Source organism: Clarias gariepinus, chromosome 21, assembly GCF_024256425.1.
Source record: "Clarias gariepinus isolate MV-2021 ecotype Netherlands chromosome 21, CGAR_prim_01v2, whole genome shotgun sequence".
Lineage (NCBI taxonomy): Eukaryota > Metazoa > Chordata > Actinopteri > Siluriformes > Clariidae > Clarias > Clarias gariepinus.
In genome coordinates this window covers 8,567,719-8,592,768 of record NC_071120.1, presented here as the reverse complement: position 1 = coordinate 8,592,768, position 25,050 = coordinate 8,567,719, and the positions used below count along the sequence as shown (strand labels likewise).

At 39.6% G+C, this 25,050-nt stretch overlaps 2 protein-coding genes across 2 annotated transcripts; both read left to right on the top strand.

The window, feature by feature from the left end:
• The first annotated feature begins 16,875 nt into the window (after positions 1 to 16,875).
• On the top strand, positions 16,876 to 17,403 carry LOC128509771 (histone H1.4-like). The gene has a single exon (XM_053481606.1). The coding sequence runs from the start codon at positions 16,876 to 16,878 to the stop codon at positions 17,401 to 17,403; it is 528 nt and encodes a 175-aa protein (XP_053337581.1).
• A 3,456-nt stretch (positions 17,404 to 20,859) lies between these two features.
• Positions 20,860 to 22,752, top strand: LOC128509712 (histone H1-like). Its single transcript, XM_053481546.1, has one exon. It carries the CDS (start codon positions 20,908 to 20,910, stop codon positions 21,445 to 21,447), a length of 540 nt encoding a protein of 179 aa, XP_053337521.1. The 5' UTR covers positions 20,860 to 20,907; the 3' UTR covers positions 21,448 to 22,752.
• Positions 22,753 to 25,050: the final 2,298 nt, after the last annotated feature.

The following is a 25,050-nucleotide window of genomic DNA, read 5'->3' as shown; positions in this document are numbered from 1 at the left end:
AGTTCAGGGAACTTGTTACCTAACAGATGAGTGGTTGTTAAAATCTATGATTTAACATTGCATGCAAGTAACACGCTGATAATATTACAACTACAATAATTGTTATATTGACCTTACATGTAAATTTTCCTGATGGTGAAGTAATCCTGAGTAATTTCTTTTACAGACTCATGTCGAATGCCTTAATGGCAAAATTTAACATGAGGGGTGGTGGCCAACTGCAAAAGAAGCCGTTTAAAGCTACAATCATATTTAATATAATTCAAGGTAATTTTGGCCTTATGATGTGAAATTTTATACTTTTTTTTAAATTAATTTAATTTTTTTATTGGTACCTTTTATCTATTCAAGGAATATTGTCTAAAAGGCCACAGAAATGTCCTGTTTACTTTCACACAGTTACACACCTACTTATGGAACTTGCTCAACCACAGTGGTTTTGAAAAGGAAGAGTACATGCAATTTTTTTCATTCACCTAGCACACATTTAATGCAGAACATTTTATTAACCAAAGATTATTCAACAGAAAAATGTTGTGTAATGCATGTTGATTACTTTTTTCTAATGTTTCGTTAATGAAACTAATAATGTTGTTCCCATATGTATTTTTAATGTTGTTGTAGGATCATAAAGACAATTTTGCTCTGTATTTATTTATTTTTATTCAATTCCCTCAGATGCAGTAAAACGATGGAGCGCAAATGCAACAGACTCAGAGATTGAGGCAGCAATGGCTGAACACTTAAAACATGCTCCAGGAAGAGCTGGGGGTGGCGGATATAAGAAATGAGCCACACATTCATGTGTGTTCATGTTCTTGTTCTTTTCGTTCTTGTTCTAATGGTTACTGTTTTACTATATATTTTGCCTTTGTTTAAAAATGTTGTATACGTTTATATTTGTATGTGTTTATATATGATGCACATAAAAATTAAAATATATTATATATATATATATATATATTTATTTGTATATTTATATGTATGTATATGTTATATAAATATATATTTTTTTTCTTATTTAATACAAATAAATGTTTTGTAATGTAAACATCGATTAAACGTTGTATCGACGTTGAGGTCTGACTGGACTGATTTTGGACGTTTTTTGAACCATTTATATTCTGATGTGCATTTCACAATAAGGACTTTTATATTCAGGCTAATAAGTACACTGACATTGCGCAGAAACACATCTTAAAAACATCCAGACGACCACACATTAGACGTCCAGAAAAGACGCCGAAAAGACGTTGAATACACGGCAAGTCAAAGACGTCCGTTCAACTTTCATTTCGGAACTATTTTTCAACCATGACGGGACGTGTCGGAGGGACGTCATTTCAACGGTCATTCAACGTCCAAATGTTTGCTGGGTTGTTTTATTCTGTTGACAGTTTTTAAAAAAGTTGGCAAACAGGTAAATCCAAATTTTGTTTTAAAGTTGTTAAAAAATCTTCTAACCTTAATCTTAAATTAAATCTTATCTAGATTTAATATCGGCTTAATCTCTCCATGAATATACCCATAAGCTGACATGGCTTTAAAAATGAAAGAAACCCATTGATCCTCAACAACATTATAATACCTATCTTAACGTTTATTATGGTTACATTTGCATAAAATATAAGGAAAAACTAAAAAAAACCTTTTAAATCAATTCACTCACCCTCACAACCCCTGTGGCACATGAGATAACGTTCCTAATAGTGTTGACAGATGGATCTTGTCAATCACTATGCTACAGTTCCAGTTAGGCCACATAGTTGCAGGCGTTGCATTGTGGGTCAGTGAGAAGAACTTGCAAAAATGTCTCTTTCCAAAAGAGAAGGGTGAGTGATCTAATATAAGACTAACAATAATAACTTCCAGGTGATTAGTACAGGCACGTGATTATTCCCCGTTCATGTAGATGTGACATGCGCCAGGGTTGCCAACTGTCTCGTAAAATAAGTGGCAAATAAATCTCAGTGTTCTGACTATATAAATAGGCATTTAATTTTAGTTTAATTCTATTGGTTAAAACATAGCATGTGATTTAGGTTACAGGTCATGGGAGCTATTTTAGATTTCATTTCACAAAAGCACTGATGCAGCAGATGTCTCCCTGATTACAAAAGGCTATATTTTTGTCATTTCATGCTATTGGAAAAAGGAAAACGTTTGTTGTGCATTTGATTAAGATGATTATTGATTGATTATTGTTTTATCTCTTTTGTATGGAACTCTAAAGTGTTCAAAATTAAATAAATAGGACATGATGAAATAAATAACATGAATAAATCAGGCAGATATGTAATATGAAAATGATATTGTAAAATAATGGAACACATTTTGAAAAAAAAAAGCTTCTTGTGAAATATATTGCTTTCTGCTATATAAATTTACTTATTATTTTGAAACAATATTTCATGGTCATTATTTTTTCCAATAACAGAGATTATTGCAGAGGCATTTTATTTAATTCCAGCTGTTTTTATTCCAAAATGTCATTTTTTCAAAGTCAGTTTTTATTTTAAAATCCCGTTTTTCCCGATGGCCTATTTATTTCATAATGCAACTTTTCAGCAAAATGACTTTGTCTGTCAATCAAGAGCGATAGGGCGGAGCCAGCTGTGTGATTGGTTGCTCCTTTATTCAGACGTACAGTAAGTATTTGCGCATGAAGTATCGATTTAGGTCTAATAGTGCAATACGTATCATATGCAGTAGGTGGCAGTACAGTGTCTAATTGTAAATTATCCGTCTCTATCTGATCTGCTAAAATGAGCAGAACTGACTGAATGTCACACCAGTCCGCCATCTTCCATGACTTTTGACTTAGCACCAGTGGTGGACTGGGACCAAAAAGTGTCCCTGGACCTTCTGGCCCACAGCAGCCCACCACATCCCACATTATAATACATTGGCTCATTTACGTGAAGATTTATTTTTAACACAACTTACAAGTATAAAATTATAATGCAATACATAAATAAATGCTTTTTAAGCATATTATTTGAAGTATCCCTGAACATATATTGGGTCATATTTGTAAAACAAAGAAAAGAACTTTAAGACAAACAAAATTATTCATTCTTTGCTGTATCGAGAAAGGATCCATATCTCCCCCTCTGTAAATTCAAAGTGAATGGGGCGTGGTTTCAGAAAACGTATGGAATAGGATTACAATACATTTACATGCACACAAACTGTGACGCTTTGCGCCGGATAGCCAGGGAAAAAACTTTATCAGGCTTTTTCAGTGTCACAAAATTATAATACAAAACATACAGTAAAAGTAAGGAAAAGGGTAAAACAATAGACCGTTTCGAGGGGGGAGCAGCACACCTGAGTTCTCTCCTCCTCAGCGCACATGCGCAGCACATCTTAAAGGGAAACAAACATACATAATGTGATATACAACATAGTAGTGGCCATTACAAAACACACGCTCTTTGTCGGCGGCGCAAATTTACGTACTAACTGGGCCGGCCATATTGACCAGCGGCCCACCGGTAAAACGCCCGGTGCTCCAGATGGCCAGTCTGGAGCCTAGCACGTTATTGCTAGCTGTAGCAGCAGTCCGCGGAGCAGGTATCCAGGGAAACTAATCGCTGTTAAGGGATCAGAACAGGCGCGCAGGTCCATCCCACTGGCGCTGAATGACAGAACGACTCATTCTGCTGATAAGTCGCATTATGAAATAAATAGGCATCGGGAAAAACTGGATTTTGAAATAAAAAATGACATTTTTTAAAAACAGCTGGAATTAAATAAAATGCCTCTGTTATTGGGAAAAATAATGACCATGAAATATTATTTCATAATAATAAGTAAATTAATATAGCAGAATGCAATATATTTCACAATAATAAGGTTTTTTTTTTCAAAATGTGTTCCATTATTTCACAATATCATTCTCATATTACATATCCGTGTATTCATAGAGTTATTTATTTTATTATGTCCTATTTATTTATTTAATTTTGAACACTTTGGAGTTCCATACTTTTGGGCATATTAATGCTAGATTGTGTTTTCTGTTGTAAAAGTCACTTTTACTTTGTTTATACTTGTATGTTTTTTTGTTTGCTGTTTAGTTTTACAAAATAATAAATTACAATGTTGTGCGGCTGAAGCTTTTGAAAAAAACAACATCCAAAAGAATTCTTTCACTCTCGACCATTCTCTTTATCTTCATTCTGTTTAGCTATCTGTTCAGGTCCAGTGATTATTAGCATTCACTCACTAGTAGAGTTCTTCCTGAGAATTTGCAAAAAGTTATTTTAAAAAAAGCTCTCCAGGTGGCGCTCCACCCGGCTGTATTAAAATGGGCAATAATTCAGTCTTTAAGCCTAACACTGTCAAAACTGAAAACTGTCAGTCTGCCACATACAGCCCAATTAATTATTGACCCCTTGCACAGACTTATGATTCTTACACTCCTGTTCAGTTACCTTTCCAATGAGAAGCTAAAATGAGTGATTTAGCAAGTGCTCGTTGTGAACTCAAGAAATCAGTAGACAGGATTCTCTGAGTTTGAAGATCTGCTATGTGAGATTCAGTCAGCTAAAGCTGAAGGTGAATGGTCAGGACTTTTCTATCTAGACACATCCAGGAAGGGGTCAAGTCATTTGTTGAGAAGCTACCTTAGCACTTGCAAGAAAAATGGATTTATCACGTTTTTTTACTGACTTTGTTTGTCAGGCCCATGTTCTCCAAATGATCCACACTTTGGAAATGGCACATCCAGCATTGAGCAGATTAAAACAGATTCTAAGCAAAAAAAAAAAGGACTGCAGTGTCTGCTCATAAGACAAATGCTTGATTAAATAGACTTAACACTGAGACTGTGTCTGATTCCCGATAACTTCCGAAAAGCTGCCCCCTGTTGTAGTTTTTATAATACGTGGTTCTGCAAGCAGCCTGCATCTTTTGTTCAAAGTAGGCATGGCAGATCGTGAGACACTAGTAGCTGCAGTGCAGTGCAAGACTTAATGCTTTATAAAGTAGTATTTTCATTTGTGCACAATTTCACTGGAAGCCAATGCAGTGTGGTAATGATAGGAGAGATGTGCTTGTATGTGCTGGTTCTAGTGAGGAATTTTGCTGCTGCATTCTGAACCAAATTATGCTTGTTTATGCACCTAGTTGAACAACTAGACAGTAAGGCGTTATAATAGTCCAACTTTGAGGTAGTAAAACCATGAACTTTTTTTATCATTTAGTAACAATATATTTTTATCTTGCCAATATTTCTGAGATGAAAGAATGCTATCCTGGTAATATTATCTACTGTACATGAGCTTTAAATGATGTTGCACCTGATAGAACAGAAAGACCATCCAAAATTACAGTGTGATAAAAAATCTTGCTTTTAGCTGCATTTGGTTCTATGACTACTTCTGTTATGTCAGGATAAACCAGAAGGAAGTTAATTAACATTCAGTCTCTTATGTCCTTCCCATATTGCTCAACTTATTGAGCTGTTTTTTACTCATCTGTTTTTGCTGAGACATATAACTGTGTCATCAGCCTAACAGTGAAAATTAATATCACACTTTTGAAAAACGTATTTTGCCCAGAGGAAGCATGTAAAGAGAAAAAGCATTGGGCCTACTGTAAAGCCAAACCCTGTGGAACACCAAGTGTTACTTAAGAACAGGTTGAATAGTCAACATTTAAATTTACAAACTGATAATGACGTGTCAAATCTATATAAAATCTGGGTTTATATTTATGACAAAGGTAACAGATCTGAGCAAATGCTTAAACTTTAAAATACATGTCGAAGAGTTCTTTATATAGAAACAATACTTTATTGAACTACTTTACAATACATGAAACTACGCTACTTAAAAAACGCACACACACACACACACACACATACACACAAACATACAAACAGTTGGAAGGTGAAAGTTAATGGAATTCTTCTAGTACTGTTTACTAGATCTGAGAAATTCACAAGGGCAGAGCCTTGCATTTAATCTAACGGTTTAGTTTGGATCACGCACCTTCCAAACCGGTGGTTTGCCTCCAGCGAAGGAAATCACAACATTGCTGATTGGTTGGTATGCCCTTGTTGGGATGACGTCTTTTGAGGAAGCCCTTCGGTGACGCGATGGTTGCTTGGTTACTCACGGCGACGTTCTGGAACTTCTTTTGAAGGTTTGTTTACAGCCAGACTTTGGAGTTCTCTTACGACGTTTTATTGAGAGTTCTTGGAAAACGGATGACTCGATCACTTGATGGTGCAGCGGGGAAAAGACGACAGTGAAGAACGCCTGCAGGGGCGGAAATTTTTTTCTAATTTATTTATTTATTTATTTATGGCATACTTTAAATGATTGTCTTTGGAAGTGTCCGTGCAATTGCAGTCTCTTTGTTCCTGCAGAAAGGCATTTGCTTTGGTGGACAACACAAGTGCCAGTGGTATGAGTTGGGAAGGGTTCTCCCCCACTTGATTATATAAAATTGTCTCCTTTGTTTATCGGATTGCCGATTTATACCGTTGTAGTCAAGGTTAAGCCTAGTCATGGACTTGCTGTAGCTCCAGGCACAGCAGACTTCCTCTTCCTGACTGGGTTAAGTTTCCCGCAGCTTTGTGTAACAGGCGTTGCTTTGTGTCACAGATGAGATAATGTTAGCGGGATGGCACTATTCTGCTAGTGGGGTTTTGGAATGTGATAGATTGATCGCTCACTTTGCGGTGGCCTGTTGGCATCCCTACAGACCTTTTCTTATCTGTGAAGGAGGACACTATGATTAATTGTGTCAAAAGCTGCACTGAAGTCAAGTAACACAAGCAAAGAAATGCAACCCTGATCAGAGGCCAATAGAAGGTCATTTAATACTCTAACAAGTGCTGTCTCTGTGCTGTGATGAGGCCTAAATCCTGACTGAAACAGTTTGTTATTTATTTAACAGTTTGTTGCTATGCTACTCCTATGTATACAGGAACATAGCTGGTGTGATATTATCTTTTCCAGAATCTTAGAGATAAAAGGGAGGTTTTATATCGGCTTGTAATTGGACCGCTGACAGAGGTCGAGGTCAGGTTTCTTAATTAATGGTTTAATAACTGCTTATTTTAAAGATTTTGGAACATAGCCACTGCTGAGTAAAGAATTAATAATTTTCAATCATCCTTGATGAACCACTAAAAGACCCCAATCAGATCATTAAGGCAAGGCTGATATCTTTCTTCATGATAATGTCTCTTCACAGTGCACAGAGATTTGTGGAGTCCAGTACCCAAATCATGCTCTAAGATACAGTATGTCTGATAAGAGTACAGTGGTGCAAAAAAATATTTAGTCAGCCACCAATTGTGCAAGTTCTTCCACTTAAAAAGATGAGAGAGGCCTGAAGTTTTTATCATAGGTATACCTTAACTATGAATGACAAAATAAGAAGAAAAAAATCCAGAGAATCACAGTTATATTTTTAAGGAATTTATTTGCAAATTATGGTAAAAAAACAAGTATTTTGATCAATAACAAAATTTTATATCAATATTGTTATATACCCTTTGTTGGCAATGACAAAGGTAAAACGTTTTCTCTTAGTCTTCACAAGGTTTTCAGACACTGTTGGTGGTATTTTGGCCCCTTCCTCAATGCAGATCTCCTCTAGAGCAGTGATGTTTTGGGGCTGTCGCTGGGCAACACAGACTTTCAACTTCCTCCAAAGATTTTCTATGGGGTTGAGATCTGGAGACTGGCTAGGCCACTCCAGGACCTCGAAATGCTTCTTACAAAGACACTTCTTTGTTGACTGGGCGGTGTGTTTGGAACCATTATCAGACACAGACTCTTGAAGTTAGTTGGTGTGAGAGAAGAGGATGCAGAGGATAGGGTTAGATGGAGGCAGATGATTCGCTGTGGCGACCCCTGAAAGGGAACAGCCGAAAGACAAAGAAGAAGAAGAAGTCAGACTCAGCCACATCTTCAATGCCCTGGCTGATGGAAGGAGGTTTTCATTAAAAATCTTATCATACATGGCCCCATTCATTCTTTTCTTTACACAGATCAGTCGTCCTGGTCCCTTTTCAGAAAAACAGCCCCAAAGCATGGTGTTTCCACCCCTATGCTTCTCAGTAGGTATGGTGTTCTTTGAATGCTCAGGATTCTTTCTCCTCCAAACACGACAAGTTGAGTTTTTACCAAAAAGTTCTATTTTGGTTTTATCTAACCATATGACATTCTTTCAATCCTCTTCTGGATCATCCAAATGCTCTACAGCAAACTTTAGATTGACCTGGACATACTGGCTTAAGCAGGGGGACAAGCCTGGCACTGCAGGATTTGAGTCCATGGTGGTGCAGTGTGTTAATTCAATTCAATTCAATTTTATTTGTATAGCGCTTTTAGCAATTGTCATTGCCGCAAAGCAGCTTTACACAATCAAAAGAATTATTTAGGTTTGTATGAAATGTGAATGTGTATGAATCAAAATGGTCAGTTCGTCCCTGGTGAGCAAGTCGAGGGCGACAGTGGCAAGGAAAAACTCCCTGAGATGGTAATAGGAAGAAACCTTGAGAGGAACCTCAACAGGGAACCCATCCTCATTTGGGTGAAACAGAAAGCAGTAAATGATCTGCATTTATACAATGTGTTAGGTGGCAGGCAGTTCATAGCTGATGTTAATTGATGTTAATATGGAGTCCAGGTAGTTTTAGAAGACTCAGGTAGACTTGTAGGAAGTTCCAGTCCTGAACTATCAAACTGTCAAGTTCTCAGAGAAACACTTGTCAACACCAAGGCCAGAACCATCTTCTAGGTAGAGAGAATCATCCCCAGACACCAGACACATCCCAAAGAGACACACGGGGGTCCATGTGACGAGATCTTTAACCAGAACGGGGCACCAGGATGGGTCAGACAGGTCCGGAGGGCAGAGGGAGTCTGGATCACTGGCAGCTCAGGAATGACATGTGTAGCTCGACAGAGAGAGAGAAAGAGTGAAAGGGGGAGACAGGGGGAGAGAGGAAAGAGAAAGAGGGGGAGAAAGAGAAGAAGAGGAGAGATGGCAGTTAGGTATGGTCACAGTCACACAATGTATAATGAGTATGTATATTAACTGTAGAGTTCAAGCTGAGACTGCGGCAGGACTAACTATGACAGCATAACTAAAAGGGAGAGCCAGAAGGAAACACAAACATGAGGGCTTCTTGAGATGTAAAGCAAACAATCACCTCACGGTCAGCAAACCTGAGTGATCAATGAGAGTAAGGAAGACAGCATCTAAACATACCAGTTCACCATAATACTCTACGTCCATAAGTCCCCCAGATCTGCTCCTTTACCTAAGGCAAATCTATTTATAAAAATGCTTGGCTAAATAAATAGGTTTTTAGCCTGGACTTAAACACTGAGACTATGTTTGAGTCCCGAACACTATTTGGAAGACTATTCCATAATTTTGCGGCTTTGTAAGAAAAAGCTCTGCCCCCAGCTGTATTTTTCATAATACGCGGTACTGTCAAGCAGCCTGCATCCTTTGATCGAAGTAAGCGTGGCGGTTCGTAAGACACTAGCAGTTTGCTATGACTGAGCTTTGATTTTCTGCATCTATGTGTTACTGCTGGTAGCCTTTGTTACTTTGGTCCCCGCTTTCTGCAGTTTATTTACTAGTTCCCTTTCCCAGCCTGGTGCAGGTCTACAATTTTGTTTCTAATGTTCTTTGACAGCTCTTTGGTCTTAGCCGTAGTGGAGTTTGGAGTGTGACTGTTTCAGGTTGTGGACAGGTGTCTTTTATACTGGTAATGAGTTCAAACAGATGCCATTAATACAGGTAACGAGTGGAGGACAGAGGAGCCTCTTAAAGAAGTAGTTACAGGTCTGTGAGAGACAGAAATCTTGTTTGTTTTTAGGTGACCAAATGCTTATTTTACAGAGGAAATTAACAATTAATTAATTAAAAATACTACAATGTGATTTTCTGGATTTTTTTTTCTAATTTTGTCTCTCATGTATACCAATGATGAAAATGACAGGCCTCTCTCATTTTTTAAGTCGGAGAACTTGCACAATTGGTAGCTGATTAAATACTTTTTGCCCCACTGTATATCCTGAAGGCTCTCCAGATTCTAAGGTGAAGATTTACACAGTTATATGCAAGTTATCAATCTCTGGTTAATAAGATAATCAATATCTGAGTTTTTTGACATATTTAAAGTAAAAGGAATTAAACATCCATACACGCTTCACAGTTTTGGCGGGGTGATGGAAACTTCTGGAAGAAGAGCCAATGGGTTTTAAGTTGTATTTATGAATGTCAATGCCTGTCACTGCCAAGACTTAACGAGTGTAATTAGGTATATATTACACCATTGAATGTTGATTTTATGATATTGTGTGCTTTGCTGAGACACCACTTCCAGTAAATGTCTTCAATCTTAGAAAGTGAAGCTCCTACAATGCATTGGGCAGTTTTCACCACCCTCTGCAGTGCTTTCCGGTCCGACACGGTGCAGTTCCTATACCAGTGAGTGATACAGCTGTTCAGGATGCTCCAGATGGTGCAGCGATAGTTAGAAGAAGTCAACTATGAGCTCCTTGGTCTTCTTGCTGTTGAGCAGCAGGTTGTAGCCAGCACACCACGCAGCTAGATCTATCTAGCTAGAAGCTATCTCTTCTCTATAAGCTGACTCATTGTTGATTAGTCCAATCACCAGGGTGTCATTTGCAAACTTGATAAATGTGTTGAAACCATGTACAGGCTTCCAGTCGTAGGTGAAGAGAAAGTAGAGGAAGGGACTCAGCACACAGCCTTGTGGTACTTCAGTGCCAAGGATGAGGTTGGAAGAGCAGTGCTGATCTACCTGAACATGCTGGGGCTTGTTGGTCAGAAAGTCCAAGATAGTGATGCATTAATGGCCAGAAATTTTGGTGACTAACTTAGAGGGGATGACAGTGTTAAATGCTGAACCAAAATCGAGGAAAATAATTTCTGCATAGGTGTCTTTATTGTCCACATGAGAGAGAACTGAGTGCAGCACTTTGAAAACTACATCCTCCATGCTCCTGTTCTGACAGTAAGCAAATCGGTGGTCCAGGGTGGCAGGAAGACAGGTTTTTGAGGTGTGCCAGGACCAGTTGCTCAAAGCACTTGCTGTTGATGGAGGTGAGTGCTACATTAAGACACATTGCAGTGAAATGTTTAGGTACTGGCTTAATAGAGGTGGTCTTAAGGCAGGTGAGCACAATAGATTGAGCTAGAGACAGGTTGATCAAGTCCATTAGGACCCCTCCATGCTCCTCAGCACATGCTTTAAGGGCATGTACAAGGATACCGTCAGGCCCTGCATCTCTTCCTGCATTGGTCCTGCTCAGTACTGCGCTGAGATCATTGCGAAGCGTGTGAGTGGTTGGTAGTCTGCAAAGAACTCAATTTTGATTGCTGGCTCCAGATTAATTCTTTCAAAATGAGCATTGAAATTGCTTAGCTCATATCTGAAAAAGGAGATATTAGCAGACAAGGGTGAGGGGGTGATGGGCTTATAGGTGCTGATGGCTTAAATGCCCCACCACATCTGCTGGGGATTGGAGTTGGAGAAGTGTTCTTCAATTATCAGCTTGTAGCAGTACTTGGCCATCTAAATGCATCACCTCAGTTTGGCCCTGGCTGTACTGTGCATCGCCAGATCTAAAGGCGTTGTGAGCTTTCAGTAAGAGGCGAAACTCTTTGTTCATTCAAGACTTCTAATTTGAGTACATAGTGATTTGTTTCTGAGTGGTGACACTGTTTGTCGTGGAGTTAATATAGTCCAGGATAAAGAGGAATAAGTGGGAACCACAGGTTGCCTGAGTGGCAAACATGTTCCAGTCAGTGTGTTGAAACTGGTCCTGTAGTTTAGAGTCAGTTGAGTTCATAATCCTCTTTTTGCTGGAGATGTGCAGTCGTTGCTTTTCGAAGCAATCAACCAAATCAAGGAAAATGCTGGGTAGCGAGAGCTGATGAGCCATTAGCTTAAGCTTAGACCAGCTTTGTTTACAGTCACGATGTCACCTGTGAGCCCGTCCGCACAGCCAGGCAGTGCGAGCAGCCTCCGGTATTCTGGAGATCTCTGAGATGAATTAGAGATCAGCATTAAAAATAGCAAAATGGCATAATCCAATGTCTAATAGTTCTTGCCTGCTGTAGGATGTTAAAGCAAGGCTGTTTCGAGTGAACAACCCAGCAAAGAATAAAAGAAGTAACTAAATGCAAAAAGTAGAGAGATGCTGAGGCTTGCATATGCACGTTGTTCATATCTCAGTCTATAATACCTATAAAAGTGATACTACTTCTGTCACCAGAAGAACAGAAGAACTAATTTTCTAAAGAACTGGGTTTGATTCCCGGCCAAGCTCGATTCTCGGCTCTGTGTGCATGGAGTTTGCATGTTCTTCCCATGCTTGTGGGTTTCCTCCCACAGTCCAAAGACATGTAGGTTAGGCTGATTGGTTTTTGCAAAATTACCCGTAGTGTGTAAATGTGTGTGTGCCCTGCGATGAATCGGCACCTGTCCAGGGTGTACCCCACCTCGTGCCTCGTGCCCAAAACCTCCCGATAGGCTCCAGGTCCCCGCAACCCTAAATACAGGATAAAGCGGTATAGACGATAAGTGAGAGTGAGTGAGTGTTTTATTAATAATAGTGGTATTTCTAAAATACCAGGTCAGGAGTGTTTAAACTGTTTATATGGTCATTTAATTTTAGATCTATTGATTAAAACAATGCATGTGATTTAGGTTACAGGTCATGGTAGCATTTTAAAATAGCACTGATGCTGTAGATCACCCTGATTACCAAAGGCTATATTTTTGTTATTTTATGACAGAGGCCATCATCTATAAATTTATTTGTTTATTGAATTTGTTTTCTTTGTAAAAAAAAATAAAAAATAAAAATAAGTGCTTCGTGCCATTCAGAAAAAGGAAAAATTTGACTAACATTCTTTTGGGCATATTAATACTAAAATGTGTTTTCTGTTCTAAAAGTCACATTTACTCATTTTATACCTACACATGTTTTTTTTTTTTTTTTTTGCATTTTAGTTTAAAAAATTTATTTCAATGTTGAGCAGATGAAGATTTTATGTAAAACACTGGAAAAGAACTCTGTTTTTAAAATTTTCTTTGCTTACATACTGTTTATCCACTTGTTGAGGTGCAACCTAGCAGGGACAGAACATCCAGAGTGAGGCAATTTCGGTCCTATGTGTGGGAGTAAGAGCTATTTCTCAACATTCTTAAAGTAGGAACTCACTCCTATCACCACCAAAATGCAGGAGAGCTCTGGAGGTGTCCTAACCATTTATCATTGTAACATTGTAATGTTCCCAACTTGGGGTGTGTGCATGGAGTTTGCAAGTTCTCCCTGTGCTTGGCTGGTTTTCTCATACAGTCAAAAGACATGCAGATTAGGCTGATTAGCGTTCTTAAATTGCTTGTAGTGTATGAAGGATTTATGTATTTGCGTCTTGCTTGTGTTATTTTGCTAAAATGTTCGACAAAATGGGACATAATTAATGTTCCGTGCAGGGATAAAACAAGTCTCTAAGTCAGGATCAAATGGCAACGGGGTTGAAGTGTGCTACCTCCATAACCGAAAATCCTCAAAAATTATTCGGTGTTAGGAAAAATCTGTATAAAACCACCATGGGTGCATGGATTCTGTCTTTTCTGTGAATTAATAAAATATTGTGGCGTGGGAGGGGCGGCGGCTGACGGCCGGCATGCTTTGCGGGAATGTCGGTGTGTTCGCCATGGTGGGGAAGGGTGTTTGGGTTGGTGGCTTCGGCCCTGTTGTGTGTGTGTTGAGGTGTGACGTGTGAAATGTGCTCCAGTTCAAGCTAGTGCTGAATTGGATGTAGGCTCCTGAGTGAAGGTGCTGCTCATGCCTTACATGCTGTGTGCTTAATAAAGTACTCCCAGCCATTGCATTGGGTAGCAAATAAGCTCACTCGTCTCTCCAGCATTCTTCCCGGCGTAAAAACGCTACATTGGTGTCAGAAGTGGGATGGAGAATAACGGGTTCGAGCGCACAAAGGAGGACCTTTTAAAAATCCAAGCGGGCCGCCGAGTAGCGGAGCGACTACTCGCGCAGAAGAAGCGTTTTCCTGGCGGAGCTAGCGCGAGCACACCACGTCAACCAACGCGGAGCGGGAAGCAGAAAATCCCGGCGCTGGATCTCGGGGCGGAGGCTGGCGCTGCGCAAGAGCCGGAGCAAGAGACAGCTCCGTGCGCTGTTAGCCGGCAAAGCGAACTGCCGCTGCGCGAGGCCGAGCGCGCTGAGCCCATATTGGCGGCACATCGCGGCGGAAGAGCCGAGCGACCGCCCGCGGCTCAGTGGCGCTCGGTTCGTGAACCTAGCCGGGGACAGGGCTACCCGTCGCGGCTAGGCAACGAGCAGCTCTCCGACGTTTCGCGGCGAGGCGACGGCGTGGGTGATCGTAAGGAGGCGCTGCGCGAGGTCGAGCGCGCTGAGCCCATAATGGCGGCACATTACGGCGAAAGAGCCGAGCGACCGCCCGCAGCTTAGTGGCGCTTGGTAGGTGAACCTAGCCGGGGACAGGGCTACCCGTCGCGGCTAGGCCTCGACACCGCTTCCGAGATTCCGCGACGACGCCGAGGCCAGGGACCGCCGGACTACCACTGCAACGCTGAGGAACAGCGTACACCAGCAGCCGCTAAACTAGCGCCGGGTGGACGGTTGGGGAGCCCCGCGGGGTTTTACATCGACTGTGTGCCGGACGGCGTCTTACTGCGGGCGCTCGTGGACACCGGCTCCACTGTTTCCCACGGGTTGTGGAACTGTGAACCGCTCATCGCCAGGCAGAAGGGGCGAATGGGCGTGGACACTCACAGCCAGCTCGGCTCTTCGATGTCATCTACCGGGTGCGGTTGGCAGGGCGGGCACGAGTTTTGCCCCACCGGGACCGTCTTGCGCCTCCACAGCCGCACGCCGGGTAACCATCGAACTCTGGAGGCCGGACCGCCTCAGGACTACATTCGCGTTCACCCCTCACCTGCCAAAGGACGCCGGCGTTCCCACCGCCAGCGCCGACCGCATCCACGCCTCCGAAACGGAGTTCTTCATGGTGACCAGGGACGGTCACAGCTCGGGTGGGGGCAGTGTGGCGTGGGCGGGGCGGCGGCTGACGACCAGCATGCCTTGCGGGGATGTCGGTGTGTGTTCACCATGTTGGGGAAAGGTGTTTGGGTTGGTGGCTTCGGCCCTGTTTGTGTGAGGGGTGTGTGACGTGTGAAATGTGCTCCAGTTCAATCTAGTGCTGAATTGGATGTAGGCTCCTGAGTGAAGATGCTGCTCATGCCTTACATGCTGTGTGCTTAATAAAGTACTCCCAGCCATTGCATTGGGTAGCAAATAAGCTCACTCGTCTCTCCAGCATTCTTCCCGGCGTAAAAACGCTACAATATGTAAAATGTATAATACGTAAACGTTAAGAGAATAGAAGTAGTACAGGTTCCACTACTCAGTTTCTCTGCTGATTTGGATAGGTAAAGGAGCAGATCTGGGGGACTCATGGACGTAGAGTATTATGGTGAACTGGTATGTTTGGATGCTGTCTTCCTCACTCTCATTGATCACTCAGGTTTGCTGACGGTGAGGTGATTGTTTGCTTTACATGTCAGGAAGCCCTCATGTTTGTGTTTCCTTCTGGCTCTCCCTTTTAGTTATGCTGTCATAGTTAGTCCTGCCGGAGTCTCTGCTTGCACTCTACAGTTAATATACATTCACATTATACATTGTGTGACTGTGACCATACCTAACTGCCATCTCTCCTCTTCTTCTCTTTCCCCCCCTCTTTCTTTTTCCTCTCTCCTCCTGTCCCCCCCTTTCACTCTTTCTCTCTCCCTGTCGAACTACACATGTCGTTCCTGAGCTGCCAGTGATCCAGACTCCCTCTGCCCTCCGGACCTGTCTGACCCATCCTGGTGCCCCGCTTCTGGCTGAAGATCTCGTCACATGGATGCCCCGTGTGTCTCTCTGGGATGCGTCTGGTGTCTGGGAACGATTCTCTCTACCTAGAAAATGGTTCTGGCCTTGACTAGTGTTGGCAACTGTTTCTCTGGGGACTTGACAGTTCGATAGTTCATGACTGGAACTTCTTACAAGTCTACGTGGGTCTTCAATAACTACCTGGACTCCATATTAACATCAATTAACATCAGCTATTATAGCTGAACTGCCTCCCACCCTACACACTGTATAAATGCAGATCATTTACTGCTTTCTGTTTCACCCTAATGAGGATGGGTTCCCTGTTGAGTCTGGTTCCTCTCAAGGTTTCTTCCTATTACCATCTCAGGGAGTTTTTCCTTGCCACTGTCGCCCTCGGCTTGCTCACCAGGGACAAACTGACCATTTTGATTCATACAAATTCACATTTCATACAAACTTAAATAATTCTTTTGACTATGTAAAGCTGCTTTGCGGCAATGAAAATTGCTAAAAGCGCTATACAAATAAAATTGAATTGAATTGAATTTGGATGCGTTTTGGTCATTTTAAACAAAATGTTCTGGCAAACCGAGCAAACGGGGGACCAGACATGCAAACCGGCAACTGAGGTGTCGGTAAGCAGCACAATCTATAGATAATTTGTTCGGAAATTAAAGCGTTTCTGAAGGTAAGAAAACACATCTCAAGTCCACTCTGTACTACTGGGAACAGCCGCGCGCACGGTTGAGTCTATAAGGTTCTCGGTAGTTTATTTTGTCAGCTATTTAGCGTAATAAATGTAATTGATTGAGAAGGTCGATTTTAATTTCGGCGTAACAATTATCACTAAGAGCATACATTTGTCAGTCCTCGTAAACATTCGCACCAAGAGGACACGAGAAGTCATTCGCATCAAACTTTTCATCGCGCCCAAACCATGGCACGGACCAGAAGAAGACGGGCAGTCTCCACTGCCAGAGCGAGGAAAAGGAGATCCAGATCAAGGCGGAGGAAGGCCGGCCCGAGGATTCCAAATCTTATTTTAAATGCCGTGGCTGCGTCTCACGAGCCCAAAGGCGTGTCTCTGGTCGCGCTAAAAAAGGCGCTCGCGGGCCGCGGGTACGATGTTAAAAAGAACAATTCTCGTGTCAACCTCGCGCTCAGATCGCTCGTTAGGAGAGGTTTGCTCGTGCAGACCGGAAGGGCCGGAGCGCGCAGGTCGTTTAAGGTGAGCAGTCGCGCTGCGATGAGGAGGAGGAGGCCAGTCAGGAGGCGTAGAAGAGCTACTAGAAGGGCACCCAGGAGAGTGAGGAGGAGGAGGCGGAGGAGGGCGAAGAGACGTTCAGCAAAGAGAATGACCATGAGGCGAAGAAGGAAGGTGAGAGGAGCGAGGCGTAAAGCCGCAAAACGCAGAAGGTCCACGGTCAGGAGGAGGAGGAGGAGGAGAAGAGCTGCCAGGAAGTAGTAAGAGACTCCATCATCCTCCAAAAATAATTTCACTGGCAATCAACCTAATGACAAAATATCACAAAATAAGGACAACTCAACTGAGACAGAAATGAGACAATTCAATAAAAAACACAAGCAAATCGCTAGATCTGCTGGTCAGGAGGAGGAGGAGGAGGAGGGCTGCCAGGAAGTAGTAAGGGACATCATCCTTCAAAAAGAAATTCACTGACAATCAACCTAACGACAAAATATCACAAAATATGAACACAACTGAGACAGAAAATAAGACAAAAAAAAAAAAAAAACACAAGCACATCGCTACTGAACATACTGAGAAATCCAAGAACACAACTCACTGGCTCGGCTCAAGAAACTCGACGCGGACATCCAAAGTAAGACTTTGGTTTATATAACATGAATTGAAACAAAAGACAAATCTATTAAATATTTTCCGATTTAAATAACGGGATAAAGGGTTAAAGGTTGAGCCTGAACGGACTAAGAAATTAAGGGAATCATTTGCTTACTATAATAAGCTTCTTTCTTTTTAACGATAATGTCTTCAAATGTCATATCCATTCACTCAATTACTCATTCGTCATTACCGCGTAATCCTGTATTCAAGGTCGCGGGGAGCTTGTCCCAATTTCAGTGATTCGATAATTTCTGGGAGATTACTACTAGTCGAATGTATGTACAATACTAATAATAAATATAGTTTACACTCCGCCAAATAGATCTAAAAAAAATAAAAAAGTTTAAACTGAATTCCTTTATTAAATTCAGCAGTTACTAAACTATTTAAAATATCTAACAAAATCTCATTATGCAGACATGTAGTATAAATGTAGCAGATGTCAAGACATTTAATAAAAAAAGAGGAAAAATAAGCAAGAACAAATATAACTAAACTGAATCCCGAACAATCTACAACAAAAACAACTACAGCGACTACAGGAACCATGACATGGCCTCCTTGGATTTGGACAGTGAGGCAAGAAATGGAGCAACAACCCGAGCGGCAGAGAAAACGCTGAGTCCTCGAACCCGGGCGGCGGAGCAAATGTTTTATGCTTGATCCCTGGCGGCATACAAACGCGAACCCTTAAACTTGCAAAGTTCAGACACAAATCAGGGACGTGGAGCATAGGGTGTCAGAACTGACAGAAATTTCATAGTACATGTCGTACTAGCTACCATGAAATAAATATATTTGTTTTGAACACATCATGAAATGAATGAATGAATAAATAAATATATAAATAAATAAAACATTTGTGTCATGTATTCCAAATAAATAAATAAATAAAACATTTGTGTCATGTATCAATTTTACATAATCTCATATAATTTCATTTAGACTTTTATTTCATTATTTTATAATTAATAGTAATTAATTATATATTTTAATAAAATAATTTATATTTTCACAAGGAACACGTCATACTGCTTTTCCCCATACATGTTACGCAATTTATATTTTAAAAGGTTTTTGTAGGTTTCATAATTTGTAACCAAATATTTTTTATTCGTATTTTGAATAGAAAAATATTGAAAACACTTTTGCACCAGTTAACTCACTTTCATTGATCAAACGTTAAATGTAGACACTTTATAATGAGATAACATTCATAACAATGTTGACAGATGGATTTTCGAACAACAACTGTACAGTAAAAGTTAAAAGTTTTAAAAACACCTTCTAATTCACCGGTCTTTCCTGAATTTTATTTCTTTGCACATTGTAAACAATACTGAAGACTTAAAATTAAAAGAAAAAAGCAACGATAACGAAAATTGGGACAAAATACGGAATCGGTTAGTTGGTCACAATTTTTGAGAATCAAAGTAAAATCTATGGGAGAGAAATATTAAAGGTCTGATTACTAGGATAATGTGATTTTTATAAGAAGTACGGAAAATCGAAATAGAAGGAAACCCCCCTCTCCCTCAGCCTGTCTGGCATAGTCTCTACCCAAACAGAGAACATACTGCGCTACTCATTGGTCCCACAATATACTACAATTATACATACTACTACAATTATACATATTACTTGATATATATCAAGTAATGGTGCTGTACGAGCAAAGTTTATTTTCGTATTTCTGACACTGTCATCTGTGTCACTTTTCCAAAACCGCATCTCCGCTGTTACTAAAAAAGTAGCAGTCCCCTGCGGAGACAGCATATGACATATTCGTTGATTAACGCGATGCTTAAATAATATTTTTTGTCCAAACGTATCATTTATAAGCTCCTTGTCATTTAGTGTTACAAAAACAACTCTTCTCCACGCACCTTTGATATCAAAGTTTACTTTTAGAATTTCTATTAATTTCTATTTTTCATTATTATATCTTATTTTACCCGTTTGTTCGCCCTTAATCTAGTCGTATCCAGCCAACCCGCCATTGGTGCCTTACCCGATCAAGGCTACGACTACCAGTCAGGGAAGACCGAAGACTTTCACGTATTTCCTCCGAACCACGTGCCTGCCAGCCGCATCTTTTTTTTTCTTTTTCGAAATGCTCGCTCATTGGGGATGGCATAACACACTCGAAAGACAGTGCTATCCCACTTTAGCAAAGTTAAGACAAAAGTTAAAGCTGTGCAATCAGGCAAATCTGTCTGCAATAACGAATATGAACACTGTTACTATTTTACTACAAAATTTAAACCAGCTAGTAGCAAATCCTATGTACTATTTTATTTATAATAATACATACATTCTATGTGCAAATTTTTACAAATGGTTATATAAAAATATACTATACAACGGGAAAGTCATATATGATGGATGGCCAAGTCAAGATCCATTATGATTTACAGAGCAGTTATAGTGGACACAATTCATAGTAAGGATTGAAAGAATGTTATGGCATACTCGATGTGCCCGCCACTTCGCGTAAAATTTAATTGCGCATTCAGTCAGTACTCGTTCAGTAGGTTTTACGTGATGTGTGCACAAACAAACAAAAATCGCAAAAATCCCCAATGTACAGAACGTCAACTACAGTTTTGTTACATGTATAGGTGATTGATGCCTTATAAAGAGATACAAATAATATTAAATTAGAACGTGTGTCTAAACATTGATTTTAAATGGTACTAAAGCACACACATATCGGACTTTCAGCATGTATTGTATCAGTATGATATATTGTTTTAGATCAGGTATTATTTTAGCCACGTTATATCCGTTATATAAGTTATATTACACTATTTACTTTAAATATAAGAATTATATTTTGACAAATTAATGCAGAAAAACTCTCTGCTGACAAATTAATGCAGAAAAACATTGCAATTTTAAAAAGTTAGGCTATATATTATCAACAAACAAAAACATTTACTGTCTCTCTCATCTTTTTGACGTAATAAATGTAATTGATTTAGAGGGCCAGTTTCAATTTTGCCGTAACAATTGTTACCAAGTGCTTGTTTTTTTTAGACGTCGTATACAAACCAAGAGGACACGACAAGACATTCGCATCAAATTTTTCAACGCTCCCAAACAATGGCACGGACCGTAAGCAGACGGGCAGTATCCACTGCCAGGCCGAGAAAAAGGAGATCCGGATCAAAGCGTGGAAACGCCGGCCCGAAAGTTTCAGATCTCATTTTGAAAGCCGTGGCTGCGTCTCACGAACCCAAAGGCGTGTCTCTGGTCGCACTGAAGAAGGCGCTCGCGGGCTACGGGTACGACGTCAAGAAGAACAAGTCGCGCGTCAACCTCGCGCTCAGATCGCTCGTTAAGAGAGGCTTGCTCGTGCAGACCGGAAGGACCGGAGCGCGCAGTCCGCTCAAGGTGAGCAAACGCGATGCGGTGAGGAAACCAGCCAAGAGGCGTGCTCTAAAAAAATCTAAAGCGGCCAGGCGTAAAAGAGCTACTAAAAAGGCACCCAGGAGAGTGAACAGGAGTCGGAGGAGGGCGAAGAAACGTTCAGCAAAGAGAGTTACCATGAGCCGAACAAGGAAGGTGAAAGCAGCGAAGCGTAAAGCAGCAAAACGCAAAAAGTCCAAGGTTAGGAGGAAGAGAACTGTCAGGAAGAAGTAAGAGACTCCATTACCGTCCAAAAAGAATTGCACTGACATTCAACCTAAAAATATTCAATAAAAACATAACTGAGAAAATAATAAAAAATCACTACTGAACTTAGAAATACAAGAACATATCTACCATCATCGGCCCGACTCAAGAAATACATCTCGACGCAGACTGAAATGACAGAAATTTAATAGATATTTCCAAAGTAAAAAAAAAAAAAAACGGACAGGGCATCTTCGTCTGAGACTTAAAAGGCTAAAAAAATCAAGAGAATTATTTTCTTATTATAATTAGGTTTAGAGGTTTCTCCGTTGCCTTTTTATCACAAATATTGATTACAAAATTCTTGTTAAAATAATCACACACTGTATACGAAAACCCTTAACGTGATAATTAAAACAGAAATCTAAATAAGATTTATGTGCGCAATCAAAGTTAGGTTTATGTTGTACAATCTGGGTATAACGCAAGACCTCATAATAAATACGCCAAACACAAAGAAATAGACAAACATATTTATTCATATTAAATTTAGATTAGAAAATCATTTTTTAAGTAAAAAAGTTACCAATGAGTGCTACATTTAATAAAATTAAAATACCCAAATATCATTGGAGTAAAATCCACAGCGAAAATAATAAACATACGTATTCTGACCTGATTGTCTTTATTAATAATCAATTTACAATAAAATTTAGTTACTAAATTATTTAAAATATATGAAGAAATCTCCATAATTAGATTAAACTAAATATGTGGAAAATATATATTGCTTAACAGCAGAGAGGTAACGATTTCTTATGTATATCCAAATATCTCGGAGGAACAAAGTAAAATAACTTTTTCTTTAAGGACGTTATACCAGCTTTCATGTAAAAAGGGAACGCAGACACGACATAGTTGCAGATGTTAAGACATTTGATTAAAAAAACCCAGAAAAAACAATAAAGGAAAAGAAAACCAAACTGAAACCCGAACCGACTTCACCAGAAACAAGCAAGCTTAGAAAAGAAATCATAAATTTTCATAAATTCCTATGAACACACATGTTCAATAAATTGTTAACACAAACTCAAGATTGTTATAACATTTCTTACATAACCTAAAAACTGTGACATAGTGTAGTAAGGTTGATGCAAAATGTAGTAAGGAAATCAGCTTTTATAGCATTACAGTACAATCTTAAAATGAACAACAAAAGGAAAAAATTAGACTACTAATCTGTAACAGTGGAACTTTCTATTTCTAAACATTAACATTGCTGTGAAATATAATTGACTAAAAACATGAAGAAATGAACAATATCAAACAAGATTCCCAATGTTTCAATTTAAGTTGGATTGTAAACTTTTTTTCAAATAAAGTACAACATGGTCCTTTTTTGTTTAATTGTTTTTTTGGGTTTTTTTTTTTGCAATTTTACTATTAAAAGGTATTTAGACAGCCACCAATTGTGATAGTTCTCCCACTTAAAAAGATGTGAGGCCTGTGATTTTCATCATAGGCATATAGTACATCAAATATGGGAGACAAAATATAAAAGAAATCCAGAAAATCACATTATAGGATTTTAATGAATTAATTAGTAAATTCCTCAGTAAAATAAGTATTTGGTCACCTACAAACAAACAAGATTTCTGTCTCTCACAGACCTGCAACTTCTTCTTTAAGAGGCTCCTCTGTCCTCCACTCGTTACCTGTATTAATGGCATCTGTTTGAACTCGTTATAAGTATACAAGACACCTGCCCACAACCTCAAACAGTCACACTCCAAACTCCACTATGGCCAAGACCAAAGAGCTGGCAAAGGACAACAGAAACAAAATTGTAGACCTGCACCAGGCTGGAAAGACTGAATCTGCAATAGGTAAGCAGCTAGGTGTGAAGAAATCAACTGTGGAAGCAATTATAAGAAAATGGAAGCCATACAAGACCACTAATAATCTCCTTTGACCTGGGGAAGATGATCACATCCCGTGGGGTCAAAATTATCACAAAAATTGTGAGCGAAAAAATCCATGGGGGGTACTAGTGAATGACCTGCAGAGAGCTGGGACCAAGGCTGAAATTTGCTAAAAAGCATTTGGATGATCCAGAAGAGGATTGAGAGAATGTCATATGGACAGATGAAACAAAAATAGAACTTTTTTGGTAAAAACTCAACTTTTCGTGTTTGGAGAAGAAAGAATTCTGAGTTGAATATACTAACTGTGAAGCATGGGGTGGTGAAAACATCATGCTTTGGGGCTGTTTTTCTGCAAAGGGACCATGATGACTGATTCGTCTAAAGGAAAGAATGAATGGGGCCATGTATTGTGAGATTTTGAGTAAAAACCTCTTTTTATCAGCAAGGGCATTAAAAATGAAATGTGGCTGGGTCTTTTAGCATGACACTGATCCCAAACACACCGCATGGGCAATGAAGGAGTGGCTTCGTAAGAAGCGTTTCAAGGTCCTGGAGTGGCCTTGAAGGTCTGCGTTGCCCAGGGACAGCCCCAACACATCACTGCTGTAAAGGAAATCTGCATGGAGGACTGGGCCAAAATACCAGCAACAGTGTGTGAAAAACTTGTGAAGACTTACAGCAAACGGTTGACCTCTGTCATTGCCAACAAAGGGTATATAACAAAGTATTGGCATGAAATTTTGTTATTGACCAAATTCTTATTTTTCACCATAATTTGTAAAATTTAAAAATCCTATAATGTGATTTTCTGGATTTTTAAAAAATTATTTTTTTGCCTTTCATAGTTGAGGTATACGTACCTATGAGGAAAATTACAGGCCTCTCTCATTTTTTTAAGTGGGAGAACTTGCACAATTGGTGGCTGACTGAATACTTTTTTGCCCCAGTGTATGTGTACAAATAACTTTACCTTTTAATTTAAAACCTTAATTATACAGTGCACAAAACCTGCCACTAAATGTCAAGAAATTTGAAGCCAAATGGATAGTCGAGTGTGTCCAAGAAAGAATGATTCTGTTTCAAACAGGCAGTAAACATCTAGATTCTTGGTGCATTAGGGTGGATTGAAAAAAGAAGAACAAATTAAGATATCAGATTCAAAAGAAAAAGCTTATCTATTTTCATGTTCACCGGGAAACACATTAACAACTGTCTTTGAAAAGATTGTCAAAGTACTCAAAATCATATTTAATACTACATATGGTAAAGGGAAAATCAAGAACTTTTTTACAATTTTTTTTTTTTTTTTTACACTAAATGAGAACAAATTCGTAATCAGTCCAGTATCAATTTTGAACATAACCAGCATTAACAAAAGGTCTATGCAATTTATCCAACGGGACAAGAATGTACCTCACTACTGACATAAAAGTTATAAGTGAAACAATACGAAAAGTTTTTGTACTTTGGAAGTTCCATTTTAAATCACCATGAAAGGATTCAAGCAGTCTTATATTGCACTACTAGTAATGGACTTGTCTCTCTATTGGATGCCTCTTCCACGTTCCAATGTTTGATCTAAAAATGTAAGTAAGTTTCTTATTATTGGCAGTAATCATAGCTGGAAAAGGTTAATGTAAATATCACACATAATCAGGCAGTTACACATACATAAAAGGTTTTAATTATATATATATATATATAT

Excerpts from the sequence above, each read along its gene's own strand:
- LOC128509771 (XM_053481606.1), top strand. The coding sequence starts at position 16,876 with ATGGCACGGACCAGAAGAAGACGGGCAGTCTCCACTGCCAGAGCGAGG.
- LOC128509712 (XM_053481546.1), top strand. The coding sequence starts at position 20,908 with ATGGCACGGACCGTAAGCAGACGGGCAGTATCCACTGCCAGGCCGAGA.